This window comes from Amyelois transitella, chromosome Z (assembly GCF_032362555.1).
Source record: "Amyelois transitella isolate CPQ chromosome Z, ilAmyTran1.1, whole genome shotgun sequence".
In the NCBI taxonomy this organism is placed as follows: Eukaryota; Metazoa; Arthropoda; class Insecta; order Lepidoptera; family Pyralidae; genus Amyelois; species Amyelois transitella.
In genome coordinates this window covers 9,822,490-9,848,872 of record NC_083535.1, presented here as the reverse complement: position 1 = coordinate 9,848,872, position 26,383 = coordinate 9,822,490, and the positions used below count along the sequence as shown (strand labels likewise).

At 35.3% G+C, this 26,383-nt stretch overlaps 1 protein-coding gene across 5 annotated transcripts in view; it reads right to left on the bottom strand.

Annotated features, from left to right (window-relative positions):
* Positions 1-26,383, bottom strand: part of LOC106133823 (discoidin domain-containing receptor 2) — a 66,579-nt gene that overhangs the window by 14,100 nt on the left and 26,096 nt on the right. For all 5 annotated transcript variants that reach the window (XM_013333656.2, XM_013333657.2, XM_060953589.1 and 2 more), the window contains exons 3-5: positions 11,356-11,461; positions 4,547-4,778; positions 3,042-3,189 (exon numbers count right to left, since the gene is read on the bottom strand). In XM_013333656.2, the coding sequence (XP_013189110.1) occupies positions 3,042-3,189; positions 4,547-4,778; positions 11,356-11,461 (486 nt within the window). The remainder of the gene's footprint in view (positions 1-3,041; positions 3,190-4,546; positions 4,779-11,355; positions 11,462-26,383) is intronic.

The following is a 26,383-nucleotide window of genomic DNA, read 5'->3' as shown; positions in this document are numbered from 1 at the left end:
GTTTTTATTTTGCCGGAGGACTGTTATGAAACTTTGTTTGCTATGTTTTTGTATATATTTTTCTTTCACACATGCTAGATTACTATTATTATTAGATTATTATGAATTCGATTATGTCAGAGAAGAGAGAAATCAATTATCGTTCAGTACTTAAGCATTGAACTTAGGTGAAAAATAGATCGGATCTACTTTAAAATACTTAAAAAAGAAATAACAAGGAACAAAACACAGAATAATTAGACAAGATGCATTTACCACTATATTAGCAAAACACGAAAAAAATCATTTGTCAACAATATACAAAAATATTTTGTATCATATAAAAAGTAACTAATTAGTCAACAATTCGGCAATATCATAAAAATATCAAGCAAGGCGCGCTACCTACTCAGGTGTGAAGGAATTATACATGACGCACCCTTAGTTTTTTAGTATGGCTACACGCCAAAAATGCATAAAAATGTTTGTCATTTCTGTTTATTAAAACTGTAACCCACTACAAATCGTCATGTAAATTAGCTTAGTATTTTTTAAACTGGCGGTTTTCATAACTATGGGTTAGCAATTTAGCAGGCATTGGCCATTCGTAGAAGCACATTTAATAATTTCGAAATTTCAATGCTTGCGTGTCGTTTGCAACGTAGTCACAATTTCACGGTAATATATAATTATACGGTAATATTGACGGAAAATTACGTTTTTGGTCTTAATACAATGAAAAATAATTACAAAAAAATATAATGTAAATTTATAAACTTTGCATTAATTCGTATGTCTTTTTTATACGTATATTAGTATATAATGTTTTTAAAGCCTTGCGTAATAAGTTTAAAGGACATAATAAACCTTCCTGCTCCGTCGGGTAAAATACTTGCATTAGTAATTTGACTGTTATTGAATGTCAACACAAATTACATATGTAACGAACTAAACGGGACTGTACTCGTACTCATGCATGGCGTATGTTTGGTATATGCGGACAAGGAGTCAGCTTTATCCTAACCCGACTGTACATCTGTGAAAATAAATACAAAATATGGCGCTTGGGCATCGAAGTGACGGCGATATTATTTACCAAAAACATACCACGGAATTCTACAGTGTATTCTTGATTATAATTTGAATAGATTTGATCACAATTATAATCAATTTGATATAATTTTGATCAATTTGGTCAAAATTGTAGGTATTTCACGTGATTAGGCGGATTAAAGGCGGCTGTTGACCGTTCTTCAACCCTTTATAATTGCTGGCATGCTACACGTTATGCAGACTACCATTGATATAATTCCTAAAAGCAACAAATAATTAAGGTATAGAAATCTATACTAATATTATAAAGCTAAAGAGCTTGTTTGTTTCTTTGAACGCGTTAATCTCAGAACTACTGGATCGAATTGAAAAATCAATCTCAAAATCTTTTTGTGTTGAATAGACCATTTATCGAGGAAGGCTTTAGGATACATAACATCACGTTGCAAGTATTAGGAGCGAAGAAATAATGGAAAATGTGAAAAAAAGCGGGGTAAATGATTCCCAAAATAACTTTTCCACGCGGCGAAGTCGCGGCCACAGCTAGTAAATAATAAATATATTATTGAAAATTATTTTAAATAATAATAATACAACCATTCATCACCAAAATACTTATACTTAATTATTTAGATGTTTTTATACTGAAAGAGACTAAATAAAAATCTCTTAGAAAGCCCCACATGCGGGTTACCCTTTTACACGCATATGAATTAATATTAAAAGATTACTTGATAATATTACTTATTTAAAAACAAATAAATAAACTCCTACAAAACATTTACAACATAAGAAAAAAATCATTACTACTGTACTGATTGCCGCTTAAAGGTGTGACAAGCTCTACAATACAATAATATCTGCAGTTTTTTTAATTTGTGACATAGACTCAAACACGGTCACGACACTTTTATCGCACGTAATAGCCAGGATAATGAGTGGTGTTGTAATAATGATCGAAATAATAGCTCATTGCTTACATTTGTAAGACACATGTTGTATTCTATTTTTTGTTGCGAAATTTTGCTTGGTGTTGTCTAAAATAACATACGGAACTACTTACAAGGCTATCGATTTGAGGCGTTTATCCTTTACGAGCAAAATATTGAAAATCATTTAAACATTTCTTTTTAATTAAAAATTGCCAATGACTAATATAATTTTTAAGATATATTAAGCATTCATATGGAATAAAATAAGAATTTACTATGTAAGTACAATGCGGCTTAGGTTATGTACCGTTTAAAAATAATGTATTTGATAACTGTATAGGTTCGGCAAATGCAATGGACCGTTCGACGTATTGTTTTAGGCGATGCGGTAGAGCGTATACCTGCGATACGTCATCTCCATTATAATATTTGGGACGTAGAACTAATCATCATTATCCTGGCTTTCAGTCCCGGTAACGTCCACCTCTCAATCTTGTTCTTACCCGTTAGTAAAATACGAGTAGAACAAAAAATATGTTAGGCTATTTTTTAACCACCATCACCATCATCACTAAATTTAATACTCTCTCAATAATATAGCTGATTAAAATTATATTTACAACCATTTGCAAGGAAGGGATCCACTTAAAATATCATATACCTAAGCAACATCCATTATGCCATGAAAAGTTTGCAAAGTTTTCACTTTCTGCTGTCTGCTTGGCGCCAACAAGCTTTGAGAATTTTTGATGCGCATTTAATTCAGGTTCACTGTTCCTTGAGTCTTTGTCTGCTCAAAGCTGCAGCCTCCGCCGTTTTACTTTGGGGTCCGGGGTTCGCTATCCGATATTTCTCTCTCCAAATTGCCTGTCTCTGGTCTTATTATTACTAGAGGCCCGTTACGGCTTCGTCTTTGGTACATACATAGCCTATAACACCCGCATAATATGTACCTTTTTAACGGTGAAAGAATTTCCATGATCAGTTCAGTATTTGTGAAGATTAGGACTTACAAACAAGCAATTAAAGTAACGAAGTTTACCTCTTTATTATATTAGCATAGTTTAAAAAACTCACCGCTCCAATAGCAGCCGTACAACTCTACCCTCATGCAGACGGTCCTCCGGTGAGAGCTGTAGGGGATGAACCGGATTTTGGACGCCCAGATAGGCGGCTCAAGATGATTCTTCTTCTCCAAGTAAGTGTTTGTGTTTCCAGTTAGTATCTGTAAGAAATTTACTTTTAAACGTGTGCCGTGATAATTGTATCAAACATGAAGAATTTGCTGGCTTTAGCACTTTAACTCTTAGCACTCTTAACAAATTATATTTGTTCTTACAATATAACTTTTCTAACTTCTAATAGTTCTCTCAGTTGGTATACATTTTGAAATATGTACGTAAAATGTCGAAAGAAACTGTTCATTTAAAACATTTTATCACCTTTTACCTTAGCAACAAGAAAGGCAATTTCTATCGTTTGAAAAAGACTTAATTGAATACTTATTGGCTGAAACAACATTTCGTGCATACGCTTAAAAGCAAAACTTTGCATTTACACAACAAAGTTAGGGGGTGCCGGACCTAAATACATATACACGGACGGGAAACGGTAAGAGCGAACTTCGATTGGTCATTAGTGTGACGCAGACCTTAATTTCATCCCTGACACTTGCCGAGACATAAATCAAATGATATAGTTCAGGCACCGTTATGAATGCCATTAGTCGTCAAATTTTTATATTATGGATACCTATGACTATATAAATGAATATGTAGATAATGAAAATAACCAAAAGTTGTAGTCAATATTCTTACATAGTTTACCTGTACAGTACAGGCCACATAGAAAAGAATGCTACTTCTGTATCGCAGACGTATCAATAGTGGTATATTTTTCTATGTGGCCCAATTTTTTGACACAAGTAAAATTTTAGTATCAATCGTGAATAACAAAATACGCCTGTTAACAATGGGTGAGTAATTGCTTTGGATTTATTTCCCTTATGTTCAATGTTGGTTACATGGAATCTACGTCAGAAACAATTAAATCTTTAGATCTTCGAGATAATAGTTTCTATGAATTAGAAATTAATTTAATAGGTCTGAATAATTCAGGAATAAGCGATAGATCAAACGAGGGTGGAATCTGAAGGAATAACTAACTATAATGATTATAATAACAAATTAAGCGTATTTCTAGTTCCTGCTGACGTTAAGCTAGATTCTAAACATTTAATTATAAGTTACAAAAAAGTGTTTCGTTTTTAATTCATCATCATCATCTAATCAAAATTCATTTTGATTATATGATGAAAAAGATATACATTAACGAAATTCGAACTTTGCAAACTTTTTGCGAACTCACGTATAAATTTTCATTTTCATTATAGTTAAAATCAAGAAATACAAAATTAGAAACGAAATAAATTATGCTAAAATAGATTAACCTTATGGCATCACGAATAAAATTACAGCTCTTTCCCGGATGGGTCAAATACGGCCCATTTAATCCCTTCTTTTATTTCATTCATAACTCTCTGCAAGGAACCTTAGTATAAGAATAAAAAGAGTGAGACTCACTTCTTGTCCATCAGCGGAACTGTACCGAACCCATTTCCCCAATTTAGGCCTCCAGTACTCCAAAACGTAGGCCTCCGCGTACTCCGCCCCCTGGCCGTTGCCGAAGCGGCCTTGAGTCCCGGTCCCGGTAATCACATGAACAGAATGCAAGTCGATCTCCAACCACTCTGTGGATTCAGTCGTGATCTGCGGCTTGGGACACCACGCGCCGCCTTTAATTTCTTGATTTAACCTGTTGATAAGAAATTTGGTTTCAGTGAGAGTTGTAGTGACACCTTTATAGAGGTAAATGTAGTGAAGACGAAAAATACTCATAAACTCATAGGTATATCACAGAAAAAGTTAACTTAATTTTAACAAAGTATTAACAATATTATTTTCGTGGTTAAGATGAAAATTAATCAAGGCATTCTTATTTTTGTCACTTTTTCGAGGAGCAAACCCTAGTTAAACAGTGTAATCATCAGTGTAAAAATCATTAAACCGTTAAGTATATGTGGTTTTATATTATTAAGATGGATTTAACAGATTGTGCATAAGACCAAAAATTTAAGGACTTTTTATGGAAATATTCATTCATGTCCATGGTAAGCTTCTATAAACTATACGGTAATGAGTATAAATAATGTTCACGTGTGTATAAATAAACATCGTAATATAAACTATTTGCCATTCCGAAAAACTTCGTCGTGCAAATATTGGACTTCCTTTTATTGCCGGATACTGTGAAATGAAATTCAATTTCAAAAATTAATCTGATTGAAAATAAGGTTGCTATCATTATACAACTGACAGCTCACGTGCCGTTAATGATATCTTGAAAGTTTAATTACATTCTAATCTTTCCTCATCACATTCTTAGTATTTTTTCCTTATTATTATGAAATAAAGTCATTAGATGTAAATAAGACAATGATTGTTCAATATATAATACCATTATAAATAAGTTCAGTCTACTTTAACATTTAATAAATAAATAAATCAATTAAATAAATACAACGTTATATGTCTTAACATTATTCTGGTAGAAGTTAAGGCACCGAGATGCAAAACACTTTGTAATTTAAAGTTTTAAATCCTTGTCCTATATCGCCTTTGTAAGGCTTATTTAACACAACTACTAATTTTCTCTGAATGACAGGAAATAAACACGGAATTTATGCAGAATGGTGCATTCAGAAATAATATGCTGCAATTCAGGAATTGTAAACATTTCATTGTGCGTTATTCCACAATAGTTTTGCAGAGACAAATGCGCTTACCAGTTATTAGCGTATATGAGAGGTCTCGTACAGGTATCACGTGGTATTATGCTTGTAAATTGGCGAAATTGAATTCAAAGCAATTTGATAGAGATACTTATACCTACAGGCGAAATACTCTCTAATAGAAATGTATGTAAGTAGTCAGTAGTAATTATGATTTAATTTAAAGCACCTTTATTTCCAGCCACTGCTTTGTTCCTGAGCGTCTTTTTTAATCATCGCATTTAGCCTATGATTTACCTAGGAATGTCGAAAAAATATTATTTGATAGAATCACAAAGAGTAGTGTTATTCTGTACGGCGTTTTTTAACCGTGGAAACGAACAAAAGTGTCACTAACGACCACATTAAGCTATTCACAATCCCGTCAACCACTCCAATTGTGTGGCATTGTTAGTTCACAGGGTTTACTTGGGAACAAACAGGCCGTGAGAAATTTATTTTCAAACGATTTAAAAACAGAGGAGATTCTTAATTCGACTGTATGTTTTACGAGATTAGTCGGCTAAAGTTGAACTTATTTTAATAATTCTCTTTGTTTAAGACGATAAATTTCCGAATTCATTTAGTTTGATAGGAAGATGATGACTTTTTAAAGTTTAATAGGAAAATAATTTTAAAGCTCTTCACATATTCGCTTATTTCATGGTCATTTAGTCAACAAAAAATAATCTAAGATAATATTTGATGTAGTTTTGTTTTGACTGACAAAACTACATCAAATCTAATCTAATATTGGTCAAAAGTAGAGTCAGTCGAAACAAAACTAATCCAAAGCTTAGCAATAACTGCAAGATAAACACTGCAGACTGTACTTTTTATGACGTAAACATGTAGTCGCGTATACTTATGCTTGTCAAGTTTTCATAATATGTTATCGCTTCTCTATTATTTTATGGCTATAAATATATGGCTGGTCGTCTGTAAATAACGTATGCAATGTAGACTATATGATCAATTTTAAATTGGCCAAATTGTGAGAACGTTCTACGCTGACTATATTTTCATACTAACGCTATGGTTTTTTTAATAGACTGCTTCGCTGTTTTGTTTTGAATTGATGTTATCTCTTCACTATTTCAATAACAAAATTGAATGGAAACCTAATGTAACTTTAGAAGTGTGAGTGACACTACGTTGTACGAAAATTCACCTTACAGCGACTAACTATTGGGGTCTGTACATATAAACAAAATATCACTCAATGGTAACTGCATTTGCGCGTACAATCTATGATTCCCGAACGCCCTGGGCAAGGCAATAATAAAATTAACGTGCTCCGAGCTCGCAGACTCAGTACCTCGTCAGACTAGCAGTAATGCCAAGCTTGCATTGTTGAATTTAGAACCAGGAGATGCAACTAATAATTATTGTGTTACCGCATCTTCGTGCATACACATTTACGGTGCGGCAAATTAGGTTCCGAAACATTTGGCTATCTTTATTCATTGTTCTCTGCTTCGAACAAAAGGTCTAGGTGAGTTTGCATTAAAATAGATTCACTGATTGTAAGCGGGAGCGATGGTTCGGGCTCAACCGCCACAAAGGGAAGATCTTTGGCCAGGCTAGGTGTTATGCGTGGGGAACCGCGGCACCGGCGATGCTGTGTCGGAGGTTGTAAATTATCCGTGAAATTTTTGCTTGCGCGATTTTGGTTTTTCGCTACACTGATGATTTCAATGCATTATTAGTAATTTCTCTTAAAGACGTCTCTCGCGTCTTGGCGTGTTCCCGGATACGCCTCCACTATGATACGGGGCCTGGGGTTCGCTTGCTCTTAAAGACTAAATCTAAATCAAAGATCTCTAAGGAACAGACAAGCAATAGACATGCACAAAGCCACGTGGTTCCCCACAAGTAGAAAAAAATTATTAGACCACTCCATCTCTTTCCCATGGATGACATAAAAGGCGACTAAGGGATAGGTTTTTGAGCTTGGGATTCTTCTTAGGCGATGGGCTAGCAACCTGTCACTATTTGAATCTCAATTCTTTCATTAAGCCGAACAGCCGTATGTGGCCTATCAGTCTTTTCAAAATTGTTAGCTCTGTCTATTCCGCGAGGGATAAAGACGTGACTATTTCTATACTCCAATTCTATACTCCAAACCATTCCTATTCAAGAAATTTTAGTCTTCACCAAAGAATTCCTGTAATTTGAAATACCTACATATGTCTTGGATTATTATTAAGGCGAGTTACAAGTTCCGACTACTTGACAAAACCATTAATAATGCAACCTTTAATCGTGCAACAAAACTTACTACGAAGGACCATTCACGATTTAATGTCCGGTCAATGACCCCATTCAAAGTTGATTTAATAGTACACGGGGCATGGCAATTCCAACCACTTGATTGGTAGATGTCCCTCTAATAGGTATTAACTTAATAGATACCTACACAGGTGTCCAGAGATTACAGATAGCCTGTTTGATTACTACGGTATGCGAGGACGTGCCGACATACACGTTTATTGTATTCGCAAATGAGTCAATATATGCTATGTGAGACAAAAATAAATGGAGTTATTATTATATATTTGTCGAAAAAGATGTCTGTCTTGACTGCTATAATGAAGGGCTTTATCTAAATTCTCCGTTTTATTGGCCCCTTATATATCATACTATATTGTTCAGACATCTTTCTTCTATTAGATACGACAATCAACACGACCGATACAACAAACGATACGATCGATTTATATGAAATTTATTGTATGTAGAGGTAGTTATTATACCTCATATTTAAATATATAAAAGATATTTGTATATAATAAAGATATGTGTAACTTTGTGGTTGGCATATGAAATCCCGGTCAACAATTCACAATAATATGACACACATCACAATAACAATAAACGGCAATGTTTCTCAAACCTCATGCTTTCTCCAATCGTGCCAATCAAAGTTAATAATAGAGTCCTCGGGGTGGTTATTAGCGCGTTCACTTGTGTGTCACAGTTATCGTTCAGCCAATCAAATAAGATGGCCAGTCGTTAAAGCTATTGACGGCGCCGCGGCAATATTTAACGCCCTGCCCTACATTATCTTAGGCCATCGAATACTAAATACGACAATTCTGATTGCGAAAGTATTAACCATCATCTTCCTGACCGATGTTTTCAGTCCAGTTCTACTTTTCATTATCATCCTTTTGGCGATTGTCCTAGTATAAGGCAATAGTGTCGCTTTGGACAGGGGAACGTAACCAAAGTGGTTCCCGGCACCAATAAAAAAAAAGAATAGGACTACTCCATTTCTTTCCCATGGATGTCCGAAAAGACGACTAAGGGTTAGGCTTATGAATTGAATTTGGGATTAGGCGATGTGCTAGCAACTTTTCACTATTTGAATCTCAATTCTATGATTAAGCCAAACAGCTGAACGCGGCGACTCAGTCTTTTTCAAGTTCATTGGCTCTGTCTACCCCGCAAGGGATATAGACGTGATTATGTATGTAGCGGGGTTAGAATAAAAAGAATAAGCACTAGATGGAAAATTATTAAGAAACCGACCAGCCAATTCTATAGAAAAAAGTTTAACGAATACTTTAACAGACTTATGCGATAATTCTCGGAACAAAACAAACTTTCAACAAGTTGATAAAATTATATTTTCAACCGTATCAAATAAAAAAGTGGCCTCATTCGGTTGCGACTTCACATCGGGCCATAACATAAATGACAATAGGGCCTGGTCAATATTGTAATTGATGTCACACCACTGTTATGTCCAATACAGTGGGAAAGGCAAATAAATAAACATGACATTGCAACAACGAACAAGTGAGACTAACACATACCTACGTGCCATTCGGGCCAATATTGCTCCAAGCGAACTTGGTCTCAGAGGTAAAGCTGTTCATTTGGAAAGTTTTGATGATGGTTCGAAATTAATATAAAGACGTTCGTTGGGGAAGTGAAGCAATAAGGGAATATTGTAGGAGTAATATAAATAACATATTATACGTGAGAAATCATCTTTTATCTCAATTCCATCATTGAGCTTTTCAGCTGCACGCGGCGTTTCAGTCTTTTTTTAAGAATATAGATTTAGACTTCACCGTAAGTAATAAGAATGTAATCTCTTTTTTTTTAATATTGATTTTACATCAAACTTTCAAGAATATCATGGTTATTTACATAACCTTAACAGAAATGCCATCAGTATAAGCAACGTTTTAGTATTTTTTTAAACTACCACTTCACCCTTCCGATGGTGATCGTACAAGGCGATTGAGGAAACAAGTTAAACAAAGCTTATTAATAAACTTGATTAAAGGTTATCAGAACTTGGATAGCTACTGTTGTTTCGTAAACAAAAAGTGTTGAAGATCAACAATATCAAGTAAAATCATCAAGTCTACATCTTCCCGGGTAATATCCGAGATAGTCGGACTACCCGGACATCCTCCAGCAAACAATAACCCTTCAGACATTATTACATTTTAATAAAAGTAAGACCCGGAACAGACTTCATAATTCCGCAGTGTAGCCTCAGAAACACTAAGGGCTCTCAGACGGTTTAATAACATTTTCTAACTAACTCCGGTCTATCATGCTTTAGTTTAGGATCTATCGATAAAATACACGATTTGAGTATAATTTACATAAGTTTAATAGCAATTTGAGGTTAATGGTGCATGTAAAACTATATACTTGTTGAATTATTTGAGTGTGATGCCTGACCTCAAAAAATGAAATATCGATGTTTTTACTACATTTACCGTTATTTCTTTAAATCTACAATAAATAAAAAGAGATGTTTTTGCAATTTAGTAGAACAAAATAAATATAATATTGTTGAAAGAACCTACCATTGGATAAGCCTAATTATGTTCTGAAAAATATCTGAAGCTGAAGAAGGGAGCTGAGGCATATAAAATTACATGTGATCACTTCATGAATAGATGCGTCATTCAATCACAATGCAGCACGCCAATTACTTGCGGAGAAACTAATCCAAACATGTCCGTGCTGTTTATTAGCATATAGTTGGTAACCCGAGATCCTCAAGTTGAGTTACACTATGCTTGGAATTCTCTCACGAGTCGTGGCTGTAAAGTATGCATTTGCAAACTGGCAACAGACTACCAAATAGGAAATATTCCCGAGAACTTCTAAAACTTTCGCGAGCTTGGAAAGTTTATGGGAGCACCGAAATATTGTAAATGACAATTTCGAGTAAATATTGTGTACCTACTTTTTGTTCTTTCTTATTTAGGAGTAATTCTTTGTTAAAAAAATGCATATTATTTATAAAAATCGCCTCTAAAAATTTACCTTGCGTTAAATAAAGTTTTCACCAATATGGCAACTAATGCGATACTTTATTTTGTTTTTATTACAAAACATGTACTTACTCGAAACGGCGGACTTGAAGCCTAGATCTTTTCTGACCAGTCAACAGAGTAGTTCATGTACAATTTTTCTGTATCCTCTCGAAATATAGCATGAGAGCCGTAATATAGAAGCGGTCTAAAAAAACAGAACCTACAGAACATGTCGATTTCTCTGACATGACAAAGAGTATGGCCACTTTACCTTCCATTCTGTGGTCCCACGTTGCCGTCGTTGAAAGAGGAGCTGGCGCTGACGTCCTTGTCGGGGATAAGCCCGCTCTCCATGCCGAGGGGCGCAATGCATTGAGCTGCAACAAGAAGAAGAATGATAAATTTATTGCTAAAATGGACAAAACTCTTATTAATCTGATGATCGTAAACAATGTAAGACAAATATGTAGAAGAGAGTAAGAACTGCTGGGTCTTGATATTTTACACGTAGATTCTTAAGCCAAAGGGTCTAAATAAGTAGTCTAAGAGAGTATTTTTGCCTAATGGCCGCGGCACCAAAAATTAACACGAAATTACACATAGCTAAACATTAACAGCGGAGATAGGTTCCCATTACATATACCTAAACAAATAAAATCAACAATCGCTATAGGGTTCAATACGAGTAACTGTTCAATAGATATTACAAGCGATGTTTTCTTGTTATCATTCATTATTCGATTCCGTCTCAAAAAAAAATGTGTGCAAATGTTCGATATAATGAAAAAAATCTCTATTGATGTCGAAAGAACATGTTTTTCAATTGACATGTTTTTATTTTTATCCTGAAATGAAGCTTCCATACTTATATGGTTGCAAAGCTAAAACCTATGAAGCATGTACCAGCTGATTCAGTTATTCGTAAATTTCGCTTAAGGTATTATTAACTTAGTATTCTTATTTTAGACGCTAGGCTAGCAACCTATCACTATCTTAATCTCAGCCATCCAATTTTTGTCTTGTGACTATCGGCGCTGTCAACACCATTAGACTAAATACCAGATATGTGTATTTAACAAATTAGCACTAGTATTGAAAACCATCATAAAATAATAGATTAAGCTACATTCAATAGGATCATATCCAATACCCCAGAAATGAACATGGATATCACTGACCGAGCCAACCAACAATGCGTGTACTGTATGCCGTGCCGTCTGACAAACATACAATACGGGCAGATATTCAGTTCACTTGACGTCGTTCAGTACTTAAGTACAGGGGGTTTAAGTCCTTAAATTAAATTATCCACTCTGGTGTCTATAGAATCTCAGTGGAATAATAACAACCCAAAATGTAAAATGTATTCACTAATAACTCTATCGACGCAATATCGACATATATTGGTATTTTTTTATAGATTGATTCTTCGGTTTTATGGACTGTAAGGCTCGATCGAAGGTCTATAATTGACATATGGCGTGGTCGGTATGAGTCGAATAAATAAATAATTATCATTTGATTGCAGTTTAATATAATGTTGTGCTCAAATTTTGTGTTAAAAAATTCTAAAACATCTTTATTTTTCCAAGTCTTTTTTATTGAATACGAAATAAAATATGTCAGGAAACAACCCACATTAAACCGTACAATAAGCTACATCGACCATGCTGACAGGAGCTCCAACAATGCGTGTTCTGTATGCCGTCTGCCAAACACAAAACGATGAGATCACGTCATTTAGGATCGATTCGATATCGATATACTCAATTATTGTATTTGTCGTATTAACACTAAATTGGTAAAAAAAAACATATAATGCATGTAGCAAACAACTATTAGTATAATAAACCTTTTAATTGTGAGGTTTATCATACTAATAGTTTGTTCCCACAAGGGCAGTAGCCGAAAAGCTGGTGCGTGGTGATTTTGCTAATTTTACGGGATTTGCAATAATTCATAAAAATTCAAAACATAACAAAGAAGAGTAGTAAAAAGATGTTTCCATCTGTCCTTGTGGCCAGACTTGTCTTACAAAGGCAAAAATCATCAGATACGACAGTTATTACGATGGTTTTGTCTTTTCCTAAATTTTGGTACTCTCATTATAAAATTCTTGCATCATAAAATCTTTATTTTAATTTTATGTTATCGTAAGCGAACCCTGGAAAATTAAATATTTCTTTAGACATTGAAAAGTGCCTTATTTCGAAAATAGTGTATATAGTAATATCAAAAATTCTTCGGGTATTTGCAATACAACTCAAATATATTAATACATAAAATTTATTCTTAATGTTAATACCAGTTTTTCATATATCTGTCATTCTTTTACAACTGAGTTTTCAAAATACCTGTCTCTCAATTTTGCTTAGGAATTTACCAACTCCGACTTTATCCAATTAACTTGCGGAATTCTTCCACAGAGTTTACATATTTTAAGTTAAACGTGAGCATTTAGTGGTAATATTTGCATACCAAGGTAACACAGTGAATTTGATTAATTTATTAATTCAAATTATTACATTCCTTGCGTTCACTCGAAAATCTACGGCAGACGCTTTTCAATTAATTGCGTTAAGATATCGGGAACCCTTTACTAATTAATGTTAATTCAAAAATAGCTTCAATGAGAACATCATATTTTTATTTTATAAATATTATTAAACCTTAAAATCTGTGAATTCAGTGCATTAAAAGGGACTAATAAACAATATTGAATGCGAAAGTATTCGGAAGTATTGTTAGATGACGCTTATTGTTAATATAATTCATCTTCCCAAATGTAAATAAAATCCAAATATTTAAGTACAGCATTAAATATCTCAAGACGTGTAATCTGAATATACGTCTCCTGAAATTGGTTTAACTCATATGTAGGTTCAGAATGTTATTACGTCACGTGCAATTTGAACATTTGCAGAAGGTCGGCAGAAACAATGGCATCTGGTTTGTGGGGCACGCTCTGCGCTGTATATTTAGTACGTATGGGTAATAATACCCAAATCATATTGACGTGCAGCCGGTACACTCTCGGAATGTACGAGAAAAAAAATGGTTTTGTTCGTTTGTTTTCTACGAAAACCGCACGTTCGATGTGGCGGCTAAGTATTCAAGAATTAACATAATTCCCAAGCTTTAACACAGAGGATTTTACCGCTTAACTCGATTTGCTTTTAGTAAAATCGATTGCTTTTAGAGTTACGTAAAACTTTCGTGCAAACTTTGAGAAATTTGCTCTTAACAAGGAAATTTACGGTCCGTTCTACTTTTTAGGAATCCTAAATTCCGATCAGTCTTACACCATACGAGAACTAATCGAATTGAATTTTTTTCGAAAAAGTATTTAAGTTTCTTGTTTATACCGCGTATCGTCAATACTTAAAATCATTTAATACATGTCATGCTCTTAGTCATTATTTTCTTTGTTTAATCGTCACGTGTACTTACTCCGATTATATGCAACAAAGTTTAAGCTTAAAAAATCTAACGATTTGAATCACGCAAGCGAAGTCAGATTGAGAGGCTAATCGTAATTAAGTATGAAATATGCATTGGAACGGCCAAACTCGAGCATTTATAATAGTGGCATTAATCCTGGAGTAACATGATGAACACATAAATAATTTGGAACGGTTGAGGGAGAGCGACATTTCGTGACCTGCTATTTCTGTTGCCTCCGACCTGTATTTTAATTATACATATATACTAGGTACCCACGGCTTCGCTTGGTAAGTATTTAGTGGTATAATCTCAATTCAAGGATAACTCATATATTTCTTAACCTTTTTATCCTACTTAAAGCTTCAGTTCCCACAAAATTATTCATTGTGCTTAATTTACACACTGAATGCAAGTTCCGTTTAAAATTTAAATAGGTACCAATTTTGGATATCTAAATCAAACAAAAAGAACTCTATCACAAAAAATGGAATCAGAGAATTCCATTTATTGTGATCGAAGAGAACACTCCAGGTTCAACTGCATTTTTATAAAAAAAATATATTGCTGCATTCATCCCAAAATGCCAGAGGCGAGTACATTTTGCACATTGCACGTTGAGTGTCTAATGATGTATGGGTACTTTTTCTTGTGGAATATAAATAAAAAGCACGGCAATTGATTACGTACATAGTTACAGGCATTCCTATCACGGCCGCCATCTCGACCCATGCTTTTCGGGACATTAGGCGGTTATATCACTCGGAATAATAGTCGTTTGACCTCAGCAGAGCGCGGCATAACTTCCTACAGAACATGTATGAGCAAATGTTTGCTGTGTACTTGACTATATAGATTTCGCTACTCTTGTATTGACACACCAAACTAATTATTGGTTCGCTTGTCTATTGATTTACTCATTTTACATAACAATACTAAATAATTTACAGACTCTAAACTTGTTACGAAATTTTAATTGAATAAATGAATCAGATGGATCTTTCGCAAAACCCCAAGCAAATGTAAGTATAATATTTAAAAAAATATATAATTCTTCGCGCTGACTATAGTCTTTTATTAGTTATAAATGGTTAAATTGCATTTTGCATTTAACCATTCATGCCGTCGTAGATATTGGTTAATTTTGCTTTACTTTACTGTATTTTACCTAAACAATAAAATGATCTACCTCGACTCAACCAACAATTATAAGTACAAGTTAAACTAGCCCAATAATATTTTCTTAGGAGCGGTTGTTTTGTTTGACTGACTGAAAGACAACGTATAGCCGAAGCTATCAAGCGCAGCGAAGACGCAACAAAGAGATTATTTTCCGAAATTTTAATGCAAATGGGAAAAAATATTTTAAATACAGTGTATTTGCAAATTTTTGTTTGACATGTGCGGCACATGTTAATTCTTACAAAAAGAACTATATTATACCGTAAATGAATCATATTGTTTTAAGTCTTACTTGAAAACTCGAGTGCGACTAGGTACTTACAAAAAGTATATTCAGCAACTGCTTTCCAATTTTAGTGCTTCGTTTCGAAGGCAGTGCTGCGGTCACGGTAATAAACCTTCCACGGAGAAAACCAAGGAATGTTTTAGTGGCATTGCAACGTTTTTGCCGTCGTAATGACCTCTTTTAACAGACTTTTCTAGAGGCACCTAGCTTTCATTACGAGTTGAAGTGTACAAGTTGTGGTTAGTAAGTATCAAACTATCTGCTTCTGTATTTGTTTTTTACCTGCTTGTTATTGAGTTTCATTTCACCATCATTTGAAATAAATTTTCAATTTACCAATCTTTAATAAATGCAACATTTTAGTTTTGTCCATGTCGGATGGTTAAGTCTTCAACACTTTAAATCAAAGTGAAACAAATGAATGTATTTGCTTGATGAACAGAAACTACGATATCTAAATCAAATAAGTTCTAACAAAAACGTAAGAAAAACATAAAACAAACGACACGGCAAGTAGTCTCAGTAAACATCTTGATATTGTTAAAATGAAAATGCAGTCAGCTTTGAAGCAATCGATGTTGAAGATATTCGCTTATTAAATTGCACCTCGATTGTGCGCCGAGATATAATTTAATCTCGCCGATGTTGCTGTAGTGCATCCACAAATAGAGCAAATTCTTCCTGCAAAATAAGGAAAGAACAGAGAACAAGCCCTTTGTAGCGTTCTCTCTCATCTTGGCGTGTTCCCAGTTGCACCCTCTCCCATTAAGCTTCGGGGCCTGAAGTCCGTTTTGTAGTCATTCCTACAAACATATTAACGTCTAGCTCAAATAAATCTGATTAATAATTATCCCATATTATTCTAAATCCTGGTCTTTTTATATGCGAATAACTTTGACAAGTACAAAAGATGCTCCGATTAAGTGGTATTAGCGGTAGAGGGTGCAACCTAGGTCGCGCAAAAATCAGAGAATGAGAAATTCAACAGTAAAAGGCGAAGAACAGAAAAAACGGTATAACAATAAGAAACATTTTTCAGTACGCGTAAGTAAATGTTGCCAAGATATTTTAGAGGTAATAAGAATGTACTAAGATTTTTAATAGGAAAAATAAGCGTAAATAACAAAATATTAAAACTAAAAAGCTACAATTCTGTAAGATTCTCTTCGCCGCTAAGGGTTTAAAGTATGCCGGCAGAAAGCTCTTCCTTTGGCATTTTATAATAAATTAAAAAGAAGTTTGCAATATAGTAATTGAAGTCATAACAATTATTGTAAAAAATTAATCACTCCAAATGTTTTTTTAAAATATGCGAATCGTTAAAAGGAATTTTGATCAAACATTGCCTAGTAGATAATAAGTATGCCAATTATGCTATAAAATTTTGGTTAGGTAAAGTTTAAAAATAAATAAATACAAAAAAAATCTATAAAAGATCCAAAAACAAAGAAGTACGACAGAAACAGAATAAAACGAATGTATGATGGAGTGGACGAAAAAGGTAACGGCGGTCTTCATTTCGGTAAAACGGAGTAGCTTCCGGTTCTATGTCAGGTATAGCTTTGCATGAAACGTTTTTAATTTCCTACATACTAGAATATCTACCCGGATTCGAAAGCGTAAAATAAAAAATATCCCATTAATTTCTGAGTTCAAATTAGTCGCACCTGGAGGTCCGAATTCACCAATTCCAAAATACCTTGTGCTACTCACACCGTTCCAGCCATTGCGGTGTGAAAAAACACATCCAAAATAAGCTCTTATGCGATTCAAACTGCGGTTAGAAAAGCTTGTGGTCCGAAACCAGTGGTATGACCGGCTCGGATCATTGTATTAAATTGCTTATTACGACATTTATAAGAAAAAAAGTTGAAGTCCTATTCTAAAGTGCTTGAAACTACAATAGGAACAAATTTGACTTCTTGAATAACATAACTTGATTGACCTGGGTATTGGGTGTTTATCTATTTTAATATCTAGTTGTTCGCTGCGGATGTAGAGCACGCGAATACTAATTTTTTTTTCAAATTTGTTAATATCTCAAAAACTACTTTGCCGATTTTGATGGCAACGTTTCGAAAGTTATTGCATTACAAACATACATAGGAAAAATATGTTTTCACCCCAAATTAGATTGGGAGACCTCGCTCGCTTGGTCAATTATCAGATAAAGTATCGTTGAGTTAGAACAAGTGGCCCAAAGGACGAGTCCTGAACATACTTTGGGAGATTTATCCCGTATATATTTATTTATTTAGTGTGCGTCAACATATTGTTGAAGCAAGTGGAAACTAAATATCTCTGCCTCATCCTCTTTAAAAGAAGCGTCATTATACGTATGTTATTCTGAATAACAAATAAAGACAAGGTAGGTATCGTACACAACGGCGTTGATGTCCGCTCCGCCATTTCGACAAAACGGCGATGTGAAGCTTCCGTCCCCCGTTTCCGGTACTATTCCAGCGATACCTCCTCATTAAAAGGCAAATGATTTTGTTTTCTCTCTTTTGAACGGCAAATTCTTGTGAAATTGTTGAATGAAATTGAAATACAAATCTTAACCGAGCAAGCAGAACAAGTAGCCTTGAAAATATTCAAAGACCAGTGTGTGCCAGTTACTTCTCTTCCCGGTCAGATTGTAAGTCAAGTAAAAGGCTTAGATACTTGGCACTAGCAACCTGTCATTGTCTGAATCTCAATTCCATCACAAAGTCATCCATCAAAAAGTGGATGGAAATATGACTTCTTAAGAAATGCCAATCTAATAAGATGTGAAAATATTAAAAATATATTTATTTAGTCACGCTGCCTTTTTTATTCAACATGAAAACCACTTGTCGGAACTCACATACACCGGTGCCTTTTTGTTAACGCTTTAAAGTTTGCCGTCAACTTTCGTATCGTGTACAAGCGTACGCTTTCAGCTCATTGTAATGAAGGCGCGTTAAACTTAGCTTGCAATATTGTGAGATTGAAAACAAGAAAGTAATAAAAACCCTACAAAATTGGAGTTTTTTTTTATATATTTATTATAGGTTTGATTTATTAACGGATTTCTCATTACAGGCACGGGAGCAGCCGAGGCGTGCTCTTAACAATCGGGTATTAATCGTAAAAGTGACTATCCAATTTTTACATGGGAGTAAGAACGGGAGGTTCGACTAAGTGCACCTCAGAATAAGGCGAAATGTTTTATTCTCCAGACCGTTTATTCTAACAAAACTACAATCAGACCGTATAGTAACCGTTTGTGAAGATGTGTACTTAATTACAAAATATATCACCGACAAACGCAGAACAGCCAGCCATTTACCTGATTTCAACTATCAAAGACAGCCTGCAACACAAAGGGGATGGAGAATCATGAACATTAACTGATAAACACAATATTAGTACACTCACACCCCTAATTCAGGGGCGGACGAGCGAGACAGGCACATGTTCCGTCTCGTGCACACCAGGTATTATCCGACGTATTATGATTGCCTATCATGCGACTGATAAATGATAAAATCGGAACGACTTCCTCATAGCTATAAACTTAACTATAAAATAGCGTTACTCGAACGCAATTCTATTAGGAATTTGAAGTAAAGCACTGTAGCGCGGGGTGCCTGCTGGGGCGGTTTATTTTCTGTCTCTTAGCTTATTTTTTATAAATTTTAGCACCTAATAAATACAGTTGAAAAGAAACGTAGAAACATTCTTAACCCTACAATGCATGATTTTTTTAAATGTTGTCATTAAAATATATGTGGTTCTATATAGCGTCTAGACATAATAAATGATAATAATAATAATAAAAAAATATTATTTAAGAAGATATTTATTTTTTTAAATCTGTTCCATATGTGGTACAGTATGCATTAACACTAATATTTGGCTCATAATCAGGAACAATGAACACAATCATATATTTAGTTTTATAGTTACAGTTACTCTACTTATTGATGAAATTTATAAAAACAATTGTTGTCTTTGTTCAAACACAACTCAACACGACACTTTTCGCAAAAAATATAAGTTTTCCCTTTACATTGTGGATATCTACAGCGTTGTCTTTTCTGGTTCCATATAGGCAGATGATCAAATTTATCCAGTCTGACATCTCGAGGGGGAAGGATTGCTGCATTTCTTTTTTTCTTCTTCTCCAACGCGTCGTCAGTGGCAGAAGACGGTCTTCCTCTTTTTTTTTTGTAATGATGGTCCACTCATACAAAGACTTTTAGCGATTTCCAGTTTAAAATCTTTTAATTTAATCGCACTTGGCTCATTCTTCTGTTCTCCCACCCTCTTGTTTAGAAGCCAGCTATTTATTGTGGCAATGTCTAGAAAATGGTAAAACAAACGCAGATACCATTTTCTAGTACGCATTCTTATTTTGTATTTTCCAAGAAAGGAGTCTAACAAATCCACTTCCCCCATATGCTGATTGTAGATTTTTACTATTTTAGGACAATCCACTTCAATGTATTTTTTTTGTTTCTTGCAATACCGGCTAACCTTTTCAATGGGCTGTTGCCCTACAAAAGATGAAGACAAAACTACAGGCTTATTATCATACCACATCACTGTGCCAACTTCCGTGCCATCTACATCAGCTACCCATTCTTCTGAATGGCCTCGTTCTGTTTTAGTACTCTTCAAGTCTTTCAGGGATGGGATTTTCAAATCTTTGCCCAGTCGACCTTTGTTTACCGTTCCAAGTGACTGGATACCAGCCTGTAAAGATTTCTTTTTCCATATTAAATTTCTTTTCTTTCTTTCCGAAATCCGATTTCTGGTAACTGGCATAGTGATAGAACTTCTACTTTGGCGTGATGACGTACTTGGCTCTGAAATGTTGGGTCGAGGATTTATTTCGGCGGAGGAGTTGTTTTCGGCGAGGGTAGTACTACAGTTAGTAGAAGATGATGGTGCATACCTGGTAGGCTCAATATCATTTTCAGAGTCACTATCTGCACTCATTTGGTTCAAGTTTTCCCTGATTCTCGCCATGTCATCATCACTTTCCGCACTTGAAAAGTCTAGACCGTCTTCACTCCCTGAGGGTATATTTAAATACTGCTCAATATACTCGTCAGATAATACCTTCTTCGCCATAATCTGTAATGAAATCAAACCGAAACAACATATTAGAAGTGAATTAATGCATGGTGTACCATATCTGGAACATTTAAATAAGTTGGTATTTTTACATAAAATAGTAATATTTAAAAAAAATATTACTTACCTTCGTTTATTATACACTGTTTCTAATTTAAATATATTTTTATCCGCTTCAAAATCTTACAAAAACTATTTTATTTAGATTTTTCAATTTACGTAAAACACGAACTCGCATCGATCATTCAAACTCTGTAAGAATCACAACATTATTCGATAGCTAACGCCATCTAGTGACATTTGCAATTACTAAATCGTTGCTAAGTGTTTAAAGATTATTCCGTCGGTCGATAAATGTTGCTACGTATCTTTAAACGAACAGTGGACTTATTTATTTTATCTGTACCAGATGTGGAACTGTATGCGCTGTAGGGTTAACTGATTATTTTCAAATTAGTTAGTTCCTTATAGTTCTTTTCTTTCATAAAGAAAATATGTTCATGTTAGCGAAAACGTTAGCTTCTATTGATTTAACTCAGCAGACTTTAACAAAATTAAGAAGAAAAGCTTCACCGACAGCACTTGCAAAAAATAAAAATCAACATGTGATGAGAAAATCGATATTGAAATCCTAAGGGTGTGCTCCATCAGTAGCGGAGCTGAAAGTGAACGAAGACTTGTGAGAATAGAGTCTATTCTTTTAAGATGTCTTTTTTCCGTTTCTCTGTGGTGTTGAAAGTCTAATAGCGGTGCTTCAGTGGAACATTAACTGAAATCCTGGAATTTATCTTATACCTAGGTATAAAATCAAGGTCGAATGGCCAGACAGATTTTCAAATCAGGAAATTTTTTCCTTAAATTATTGGATTTGTATTAAAGTAATTTTATTCCAAACTTGTTAGTGAGACCTAACCTTTACAGGTATGCAATAACGAACAGAATGTATGGAGTTATCCGAAACAGGCATAAAGTATTGATCCGTAAAAGCTGGCTCGGGAGATGGTAAAAGAAGCAACAGTAGTATGCAAAATTTACATAGCACTCATGGCCCTCCCCAAACACCTTTTGCATATATTTATTTCGTTACAGCGGTTTCACATTGATTAAAAGGAGATTTTTTTAACCACCTTTTTTAACAGGTAACCTGTCACTATTTGAATTTCAATTCCATCGTTAAGCCATACAGCTCAACGTGGCCTCTCAGTTTTTTCAAGGCTGTTGTCTCTGCCTACCGGTGAGGGTAAACATCCTGAGGAAACATGTGAAACCATGATTGATCCAATACAGGTTAGGTTTACCTGCGATAGTTGCGGAAGAATGGGAGTCGCTTCATGAACCTGAGTAACCTAATCCAGGATCCATGGTCAAGGTATACCTGCTCCCCAGAGTTGTGAAGATGCTACCGGGACTGAAGAAGCCAGAAGAAAGAAGTTAAATAGAAAACAATTCACTTCAAATTAATGATATGATTACTCTTGTGACTTTTTCTCAGTCACCACACCTTCATAAGGGCTTGAAACCTAATACAATCACACGCTTAGTCTATACGATTACATACATAAAGCACGATAGATAGAAATACCTGTTCCTACTTCCTATAAACCTATGCAGAAGCTGTCAGACATCATGTTTCAGACAAATCTACTCTCGTCTCATCTACACTTATTAATAAACCATATTTTATTCCTTTGAAATATGCAAACTCCATTACTGTGATGCAGCCTGTTTTAATTTTAACTCAGTAAATTGAGCTTATTCGTATGAAAATTATGCGTCGACATTCACACCACTTTTTGCTGCTAAGTATGCCCTATTCATGTATCAACTTTACAATAGCTATCAATCATCCTATGCGAGTTCGGTCGAATGCACGCCTCCACTTCCAAAATTAAACTCTGAACTATTTCATAATCGCGGCCGACCATAGAATCAAAACGGGAACATACCTACGCCGTGAAATATCACACAATTAACATTGGTTCCAATCGCCTTCTTCAGGCAAACATTGGAGTTGTGTCAATAATACGACCTGAACGTTTTTATTTATATAGACGTAAGGGCTATTACTGCATAGCTGATTGATGCGGGCTGCAGTGCTCGTGCATTTGAAATTTTTAACAACATTTGTTACACAAGTAAACTGACGGATGTTTGAAAATATTGATAGCCGTGCTATGCACATAATTTTTGTAAGTATAAATGTCAATTCTATCAGCTTATTTTTCAAACAAAATACAGTTGGCAGGTATAAGTTATCTTGTAAATTTCGAAAGAATATTAAAATGTAATGAGGAAAGTTTTTCCGAAACTTACAATAATATAAAGCTTTACGTATATTTTGCACGAGGCATCATTAGTCGCGGGCGCGAGGCACCTACTACTGAGTAATCAATCGCTTTCCTTATTTAAATTCTTTGAGCAAACCGACGTGAGGCATTTATGGTGCCGAAGACACGTCGATTATGATCAAAAGTCGCACAGCCTATAAATAATATGTATCAGTATAATAAACGTGGCTCCTCGCCTCCTCTGCAGGAAATTGAGTTGCACGAATAGTTTGTGGGCTCGTGGCTGGCTCATGGCCCGTAGAAAGGAACAAAGAGCGCTTCGCCGACACAAATCTCGTTATCTTATCGACACCAACTATATATAATACATTAGAATCCCTACATTCACATTGCATACCCAGATACATTCCATTACTGATCGAGAATCGGAATTGCCCAAACTTAATATTCAGATGGTGCTCACCATGTCTAAATGAGAGTTAAACATGTAATTAGGCAATTAATTATCCAATAGGATAGCAGATGTTTCTGAAAGTTTTCGCAATTTATAAAGTTGGCAAGTGAGTCGCGGCTCGCGGGGTGTGTCACTCCGGCCCTAATGCCATCCAATATTCCCATGAACCTTCAAATTAAAACGCTCTGAGCAACGGAGATAATATAATGGAAAAATTATTTCGCAATTATCAGCACGAAAACGAAATATTCGCAGAAGCAAAAGAGAAAAAAAAACTATAAAATAACATGAAACAATATGAAAATGTTTGCTTAAGTTAATTTTAAAAAAAAATTGTAGCTATGAAACATTGTGAAAAAACAAATCCTTACAAAGTCAAAAGTTTGCAGGTACAACATACTTAAACTGAAATGAAAGCTCTGTTTTATAGAGCTTCATTTTCATTAGAAAATCTTTTTTAACTTATACACGTGACAATATTTCGCCAGAATGGCACAAAATGGTCAAGTTATTTTTTTTTTAATTGTTGGCGACAAGTTAAAATCCATTGTACCTACGCGTCGCGGCGCCCCTGCCAAACAAAAGACAAACACTTATAGGTCAAATGCAAATAGAATTCGCTTGTTGCGTGTCTCGTTATTTAAGCCGCGCGGCCTCTTGTTGCTCAGCGCTGGAGAACAAATTGCAAACGTCATAAAGCCAGTTTTGAATATTAATAAACAAGAATAAATGATCCCGGTTTACGCGAAACCATTTACTTAGACCAGCGGTTCGAAAAGTGCGCGTGATTTTGACGTCCGGCAAATTGAACTGTGCTTTTTACATGCTACCCTTCCGCCCAGACGGGAGGGTTGTTGGTGATTTTTAATAACATAAACGGCATATATTTGGTGTACTGTGAGCCGTACTACGGAATTAGAATAGGGAAAGTTTCAGAAGCGCTGAGCTTGTGCGTGCTTATGCTCTTGCGTGACATGTAGTCGTCTAATGAATAATAAACAGCGCACTGGCGAGTCGCTACTCATTCATATCCATCCACGAAAGGCAATATTCTTTTTTACATAAAACGATCAAATGTCAGCTTAAACTACCTACAATATAGGCTAAACGTTGTGTAAATTTCAGAAGATCTTGCTAGAACGTGGCACGATATCACAAAATATCTAGTATACAGAGAATGTTATTCACAAGTTGATGAGGCCTATAACCAAACTTGTTCGTTTCCTTTAATTATGGGATGAATTGGATTAACTTTCCCATAACAAATAAGCGATCATAAAATACGAGCATGGTCATACATTATACTGACCAACTTGCAATGACACAGGTTTCTTTCACGACAAAAAACACTTTGCGTGATGTCGTCCGACTATTATTTTAATTACTTTCATTGTACGAGGGGTCGTTAACATTTTGTTTTTCCAGGTTCAGTCGTTTTCACGACAAATGTGTACAGAGCTATATTTCTGACAGCGATAACGGTCCGCCTGATATTATGTGAACGGTAATGACTTTCCAAACTATACACAGTGGTGTCTATAAAGCGTATAGAACCCAATAATTACAGTCCGTCCGCGGTAGATCGATAGGAGCGGGCCACCGTCTGACTAAATAATGAAAAACGCCTTCGATCATGCTCCAGCTAGGCAATTTAGACCAAAGCGGCGCGGGGTAACTATTACAATTTATTTTGTCGAATTCAATATCCAGCAAATAAATTAAAAGTCAGTCCTGATGGACATCGCGATGAAGTTCGGAGTCAATTGTTTCTTGATTATAACTCCATCGTCAATCATGCGGAAATATGGAGCGGCCGGTCCGAACGAAATATCTCGATTATATGTGAACGTCCGTAATCGAACCTCGTTATGATGTGAACTCGGTAACCCTTCGATATATGGGAGCTGTCAATTGAAAACGCGAGAGATGTCAATAATCCGACAGGTCGAAGCGGGTCACATCACATCTGCCGCTGCATTCCGGCCTACGTGAAAGAGTATCGATTCTTTAATCGTGTATGCGTCCGATAATCGGTACCGGTGCATGGCAATCCGGGACGAAGAATTACCATTGCAAATGTGGAGAGCGGAGCTTCGCCAAGTAATACCTTATTACGTGGCCGCTTTGTATTAAACTGCCGTCGAGCGATCGCTTCGAAGGAGCAAGATGCACTCGCGGCTTCCGTTTCCATTCTTTAAAACCACGAGGCATGACGTGATTCGCTATTGTTGCTGACACCGGTCGTATCTACGTGAACAGCTTATGAAAACGTTTTGTCTATACCGACAACATTGCGCTTCACAATGAGCTTTCATACGTTTGCATGTAATAAACGCCATCTATATAAAGCCTTTGACGCAAACCCTTTTGCCAACGATTTTATTACTTACACCAGTTAGACGTTGCAATTTCGTCGCATCGTTATAGAAATATTCATGAAATTTCAGGTACGTTGAATGTGACGTGATAATATAAGGCAGACAACGTGCGAGGCGACGGTTTGTGGGCAAAACGAGCCTCGTCGTCATGTCGCGTTTGGGTG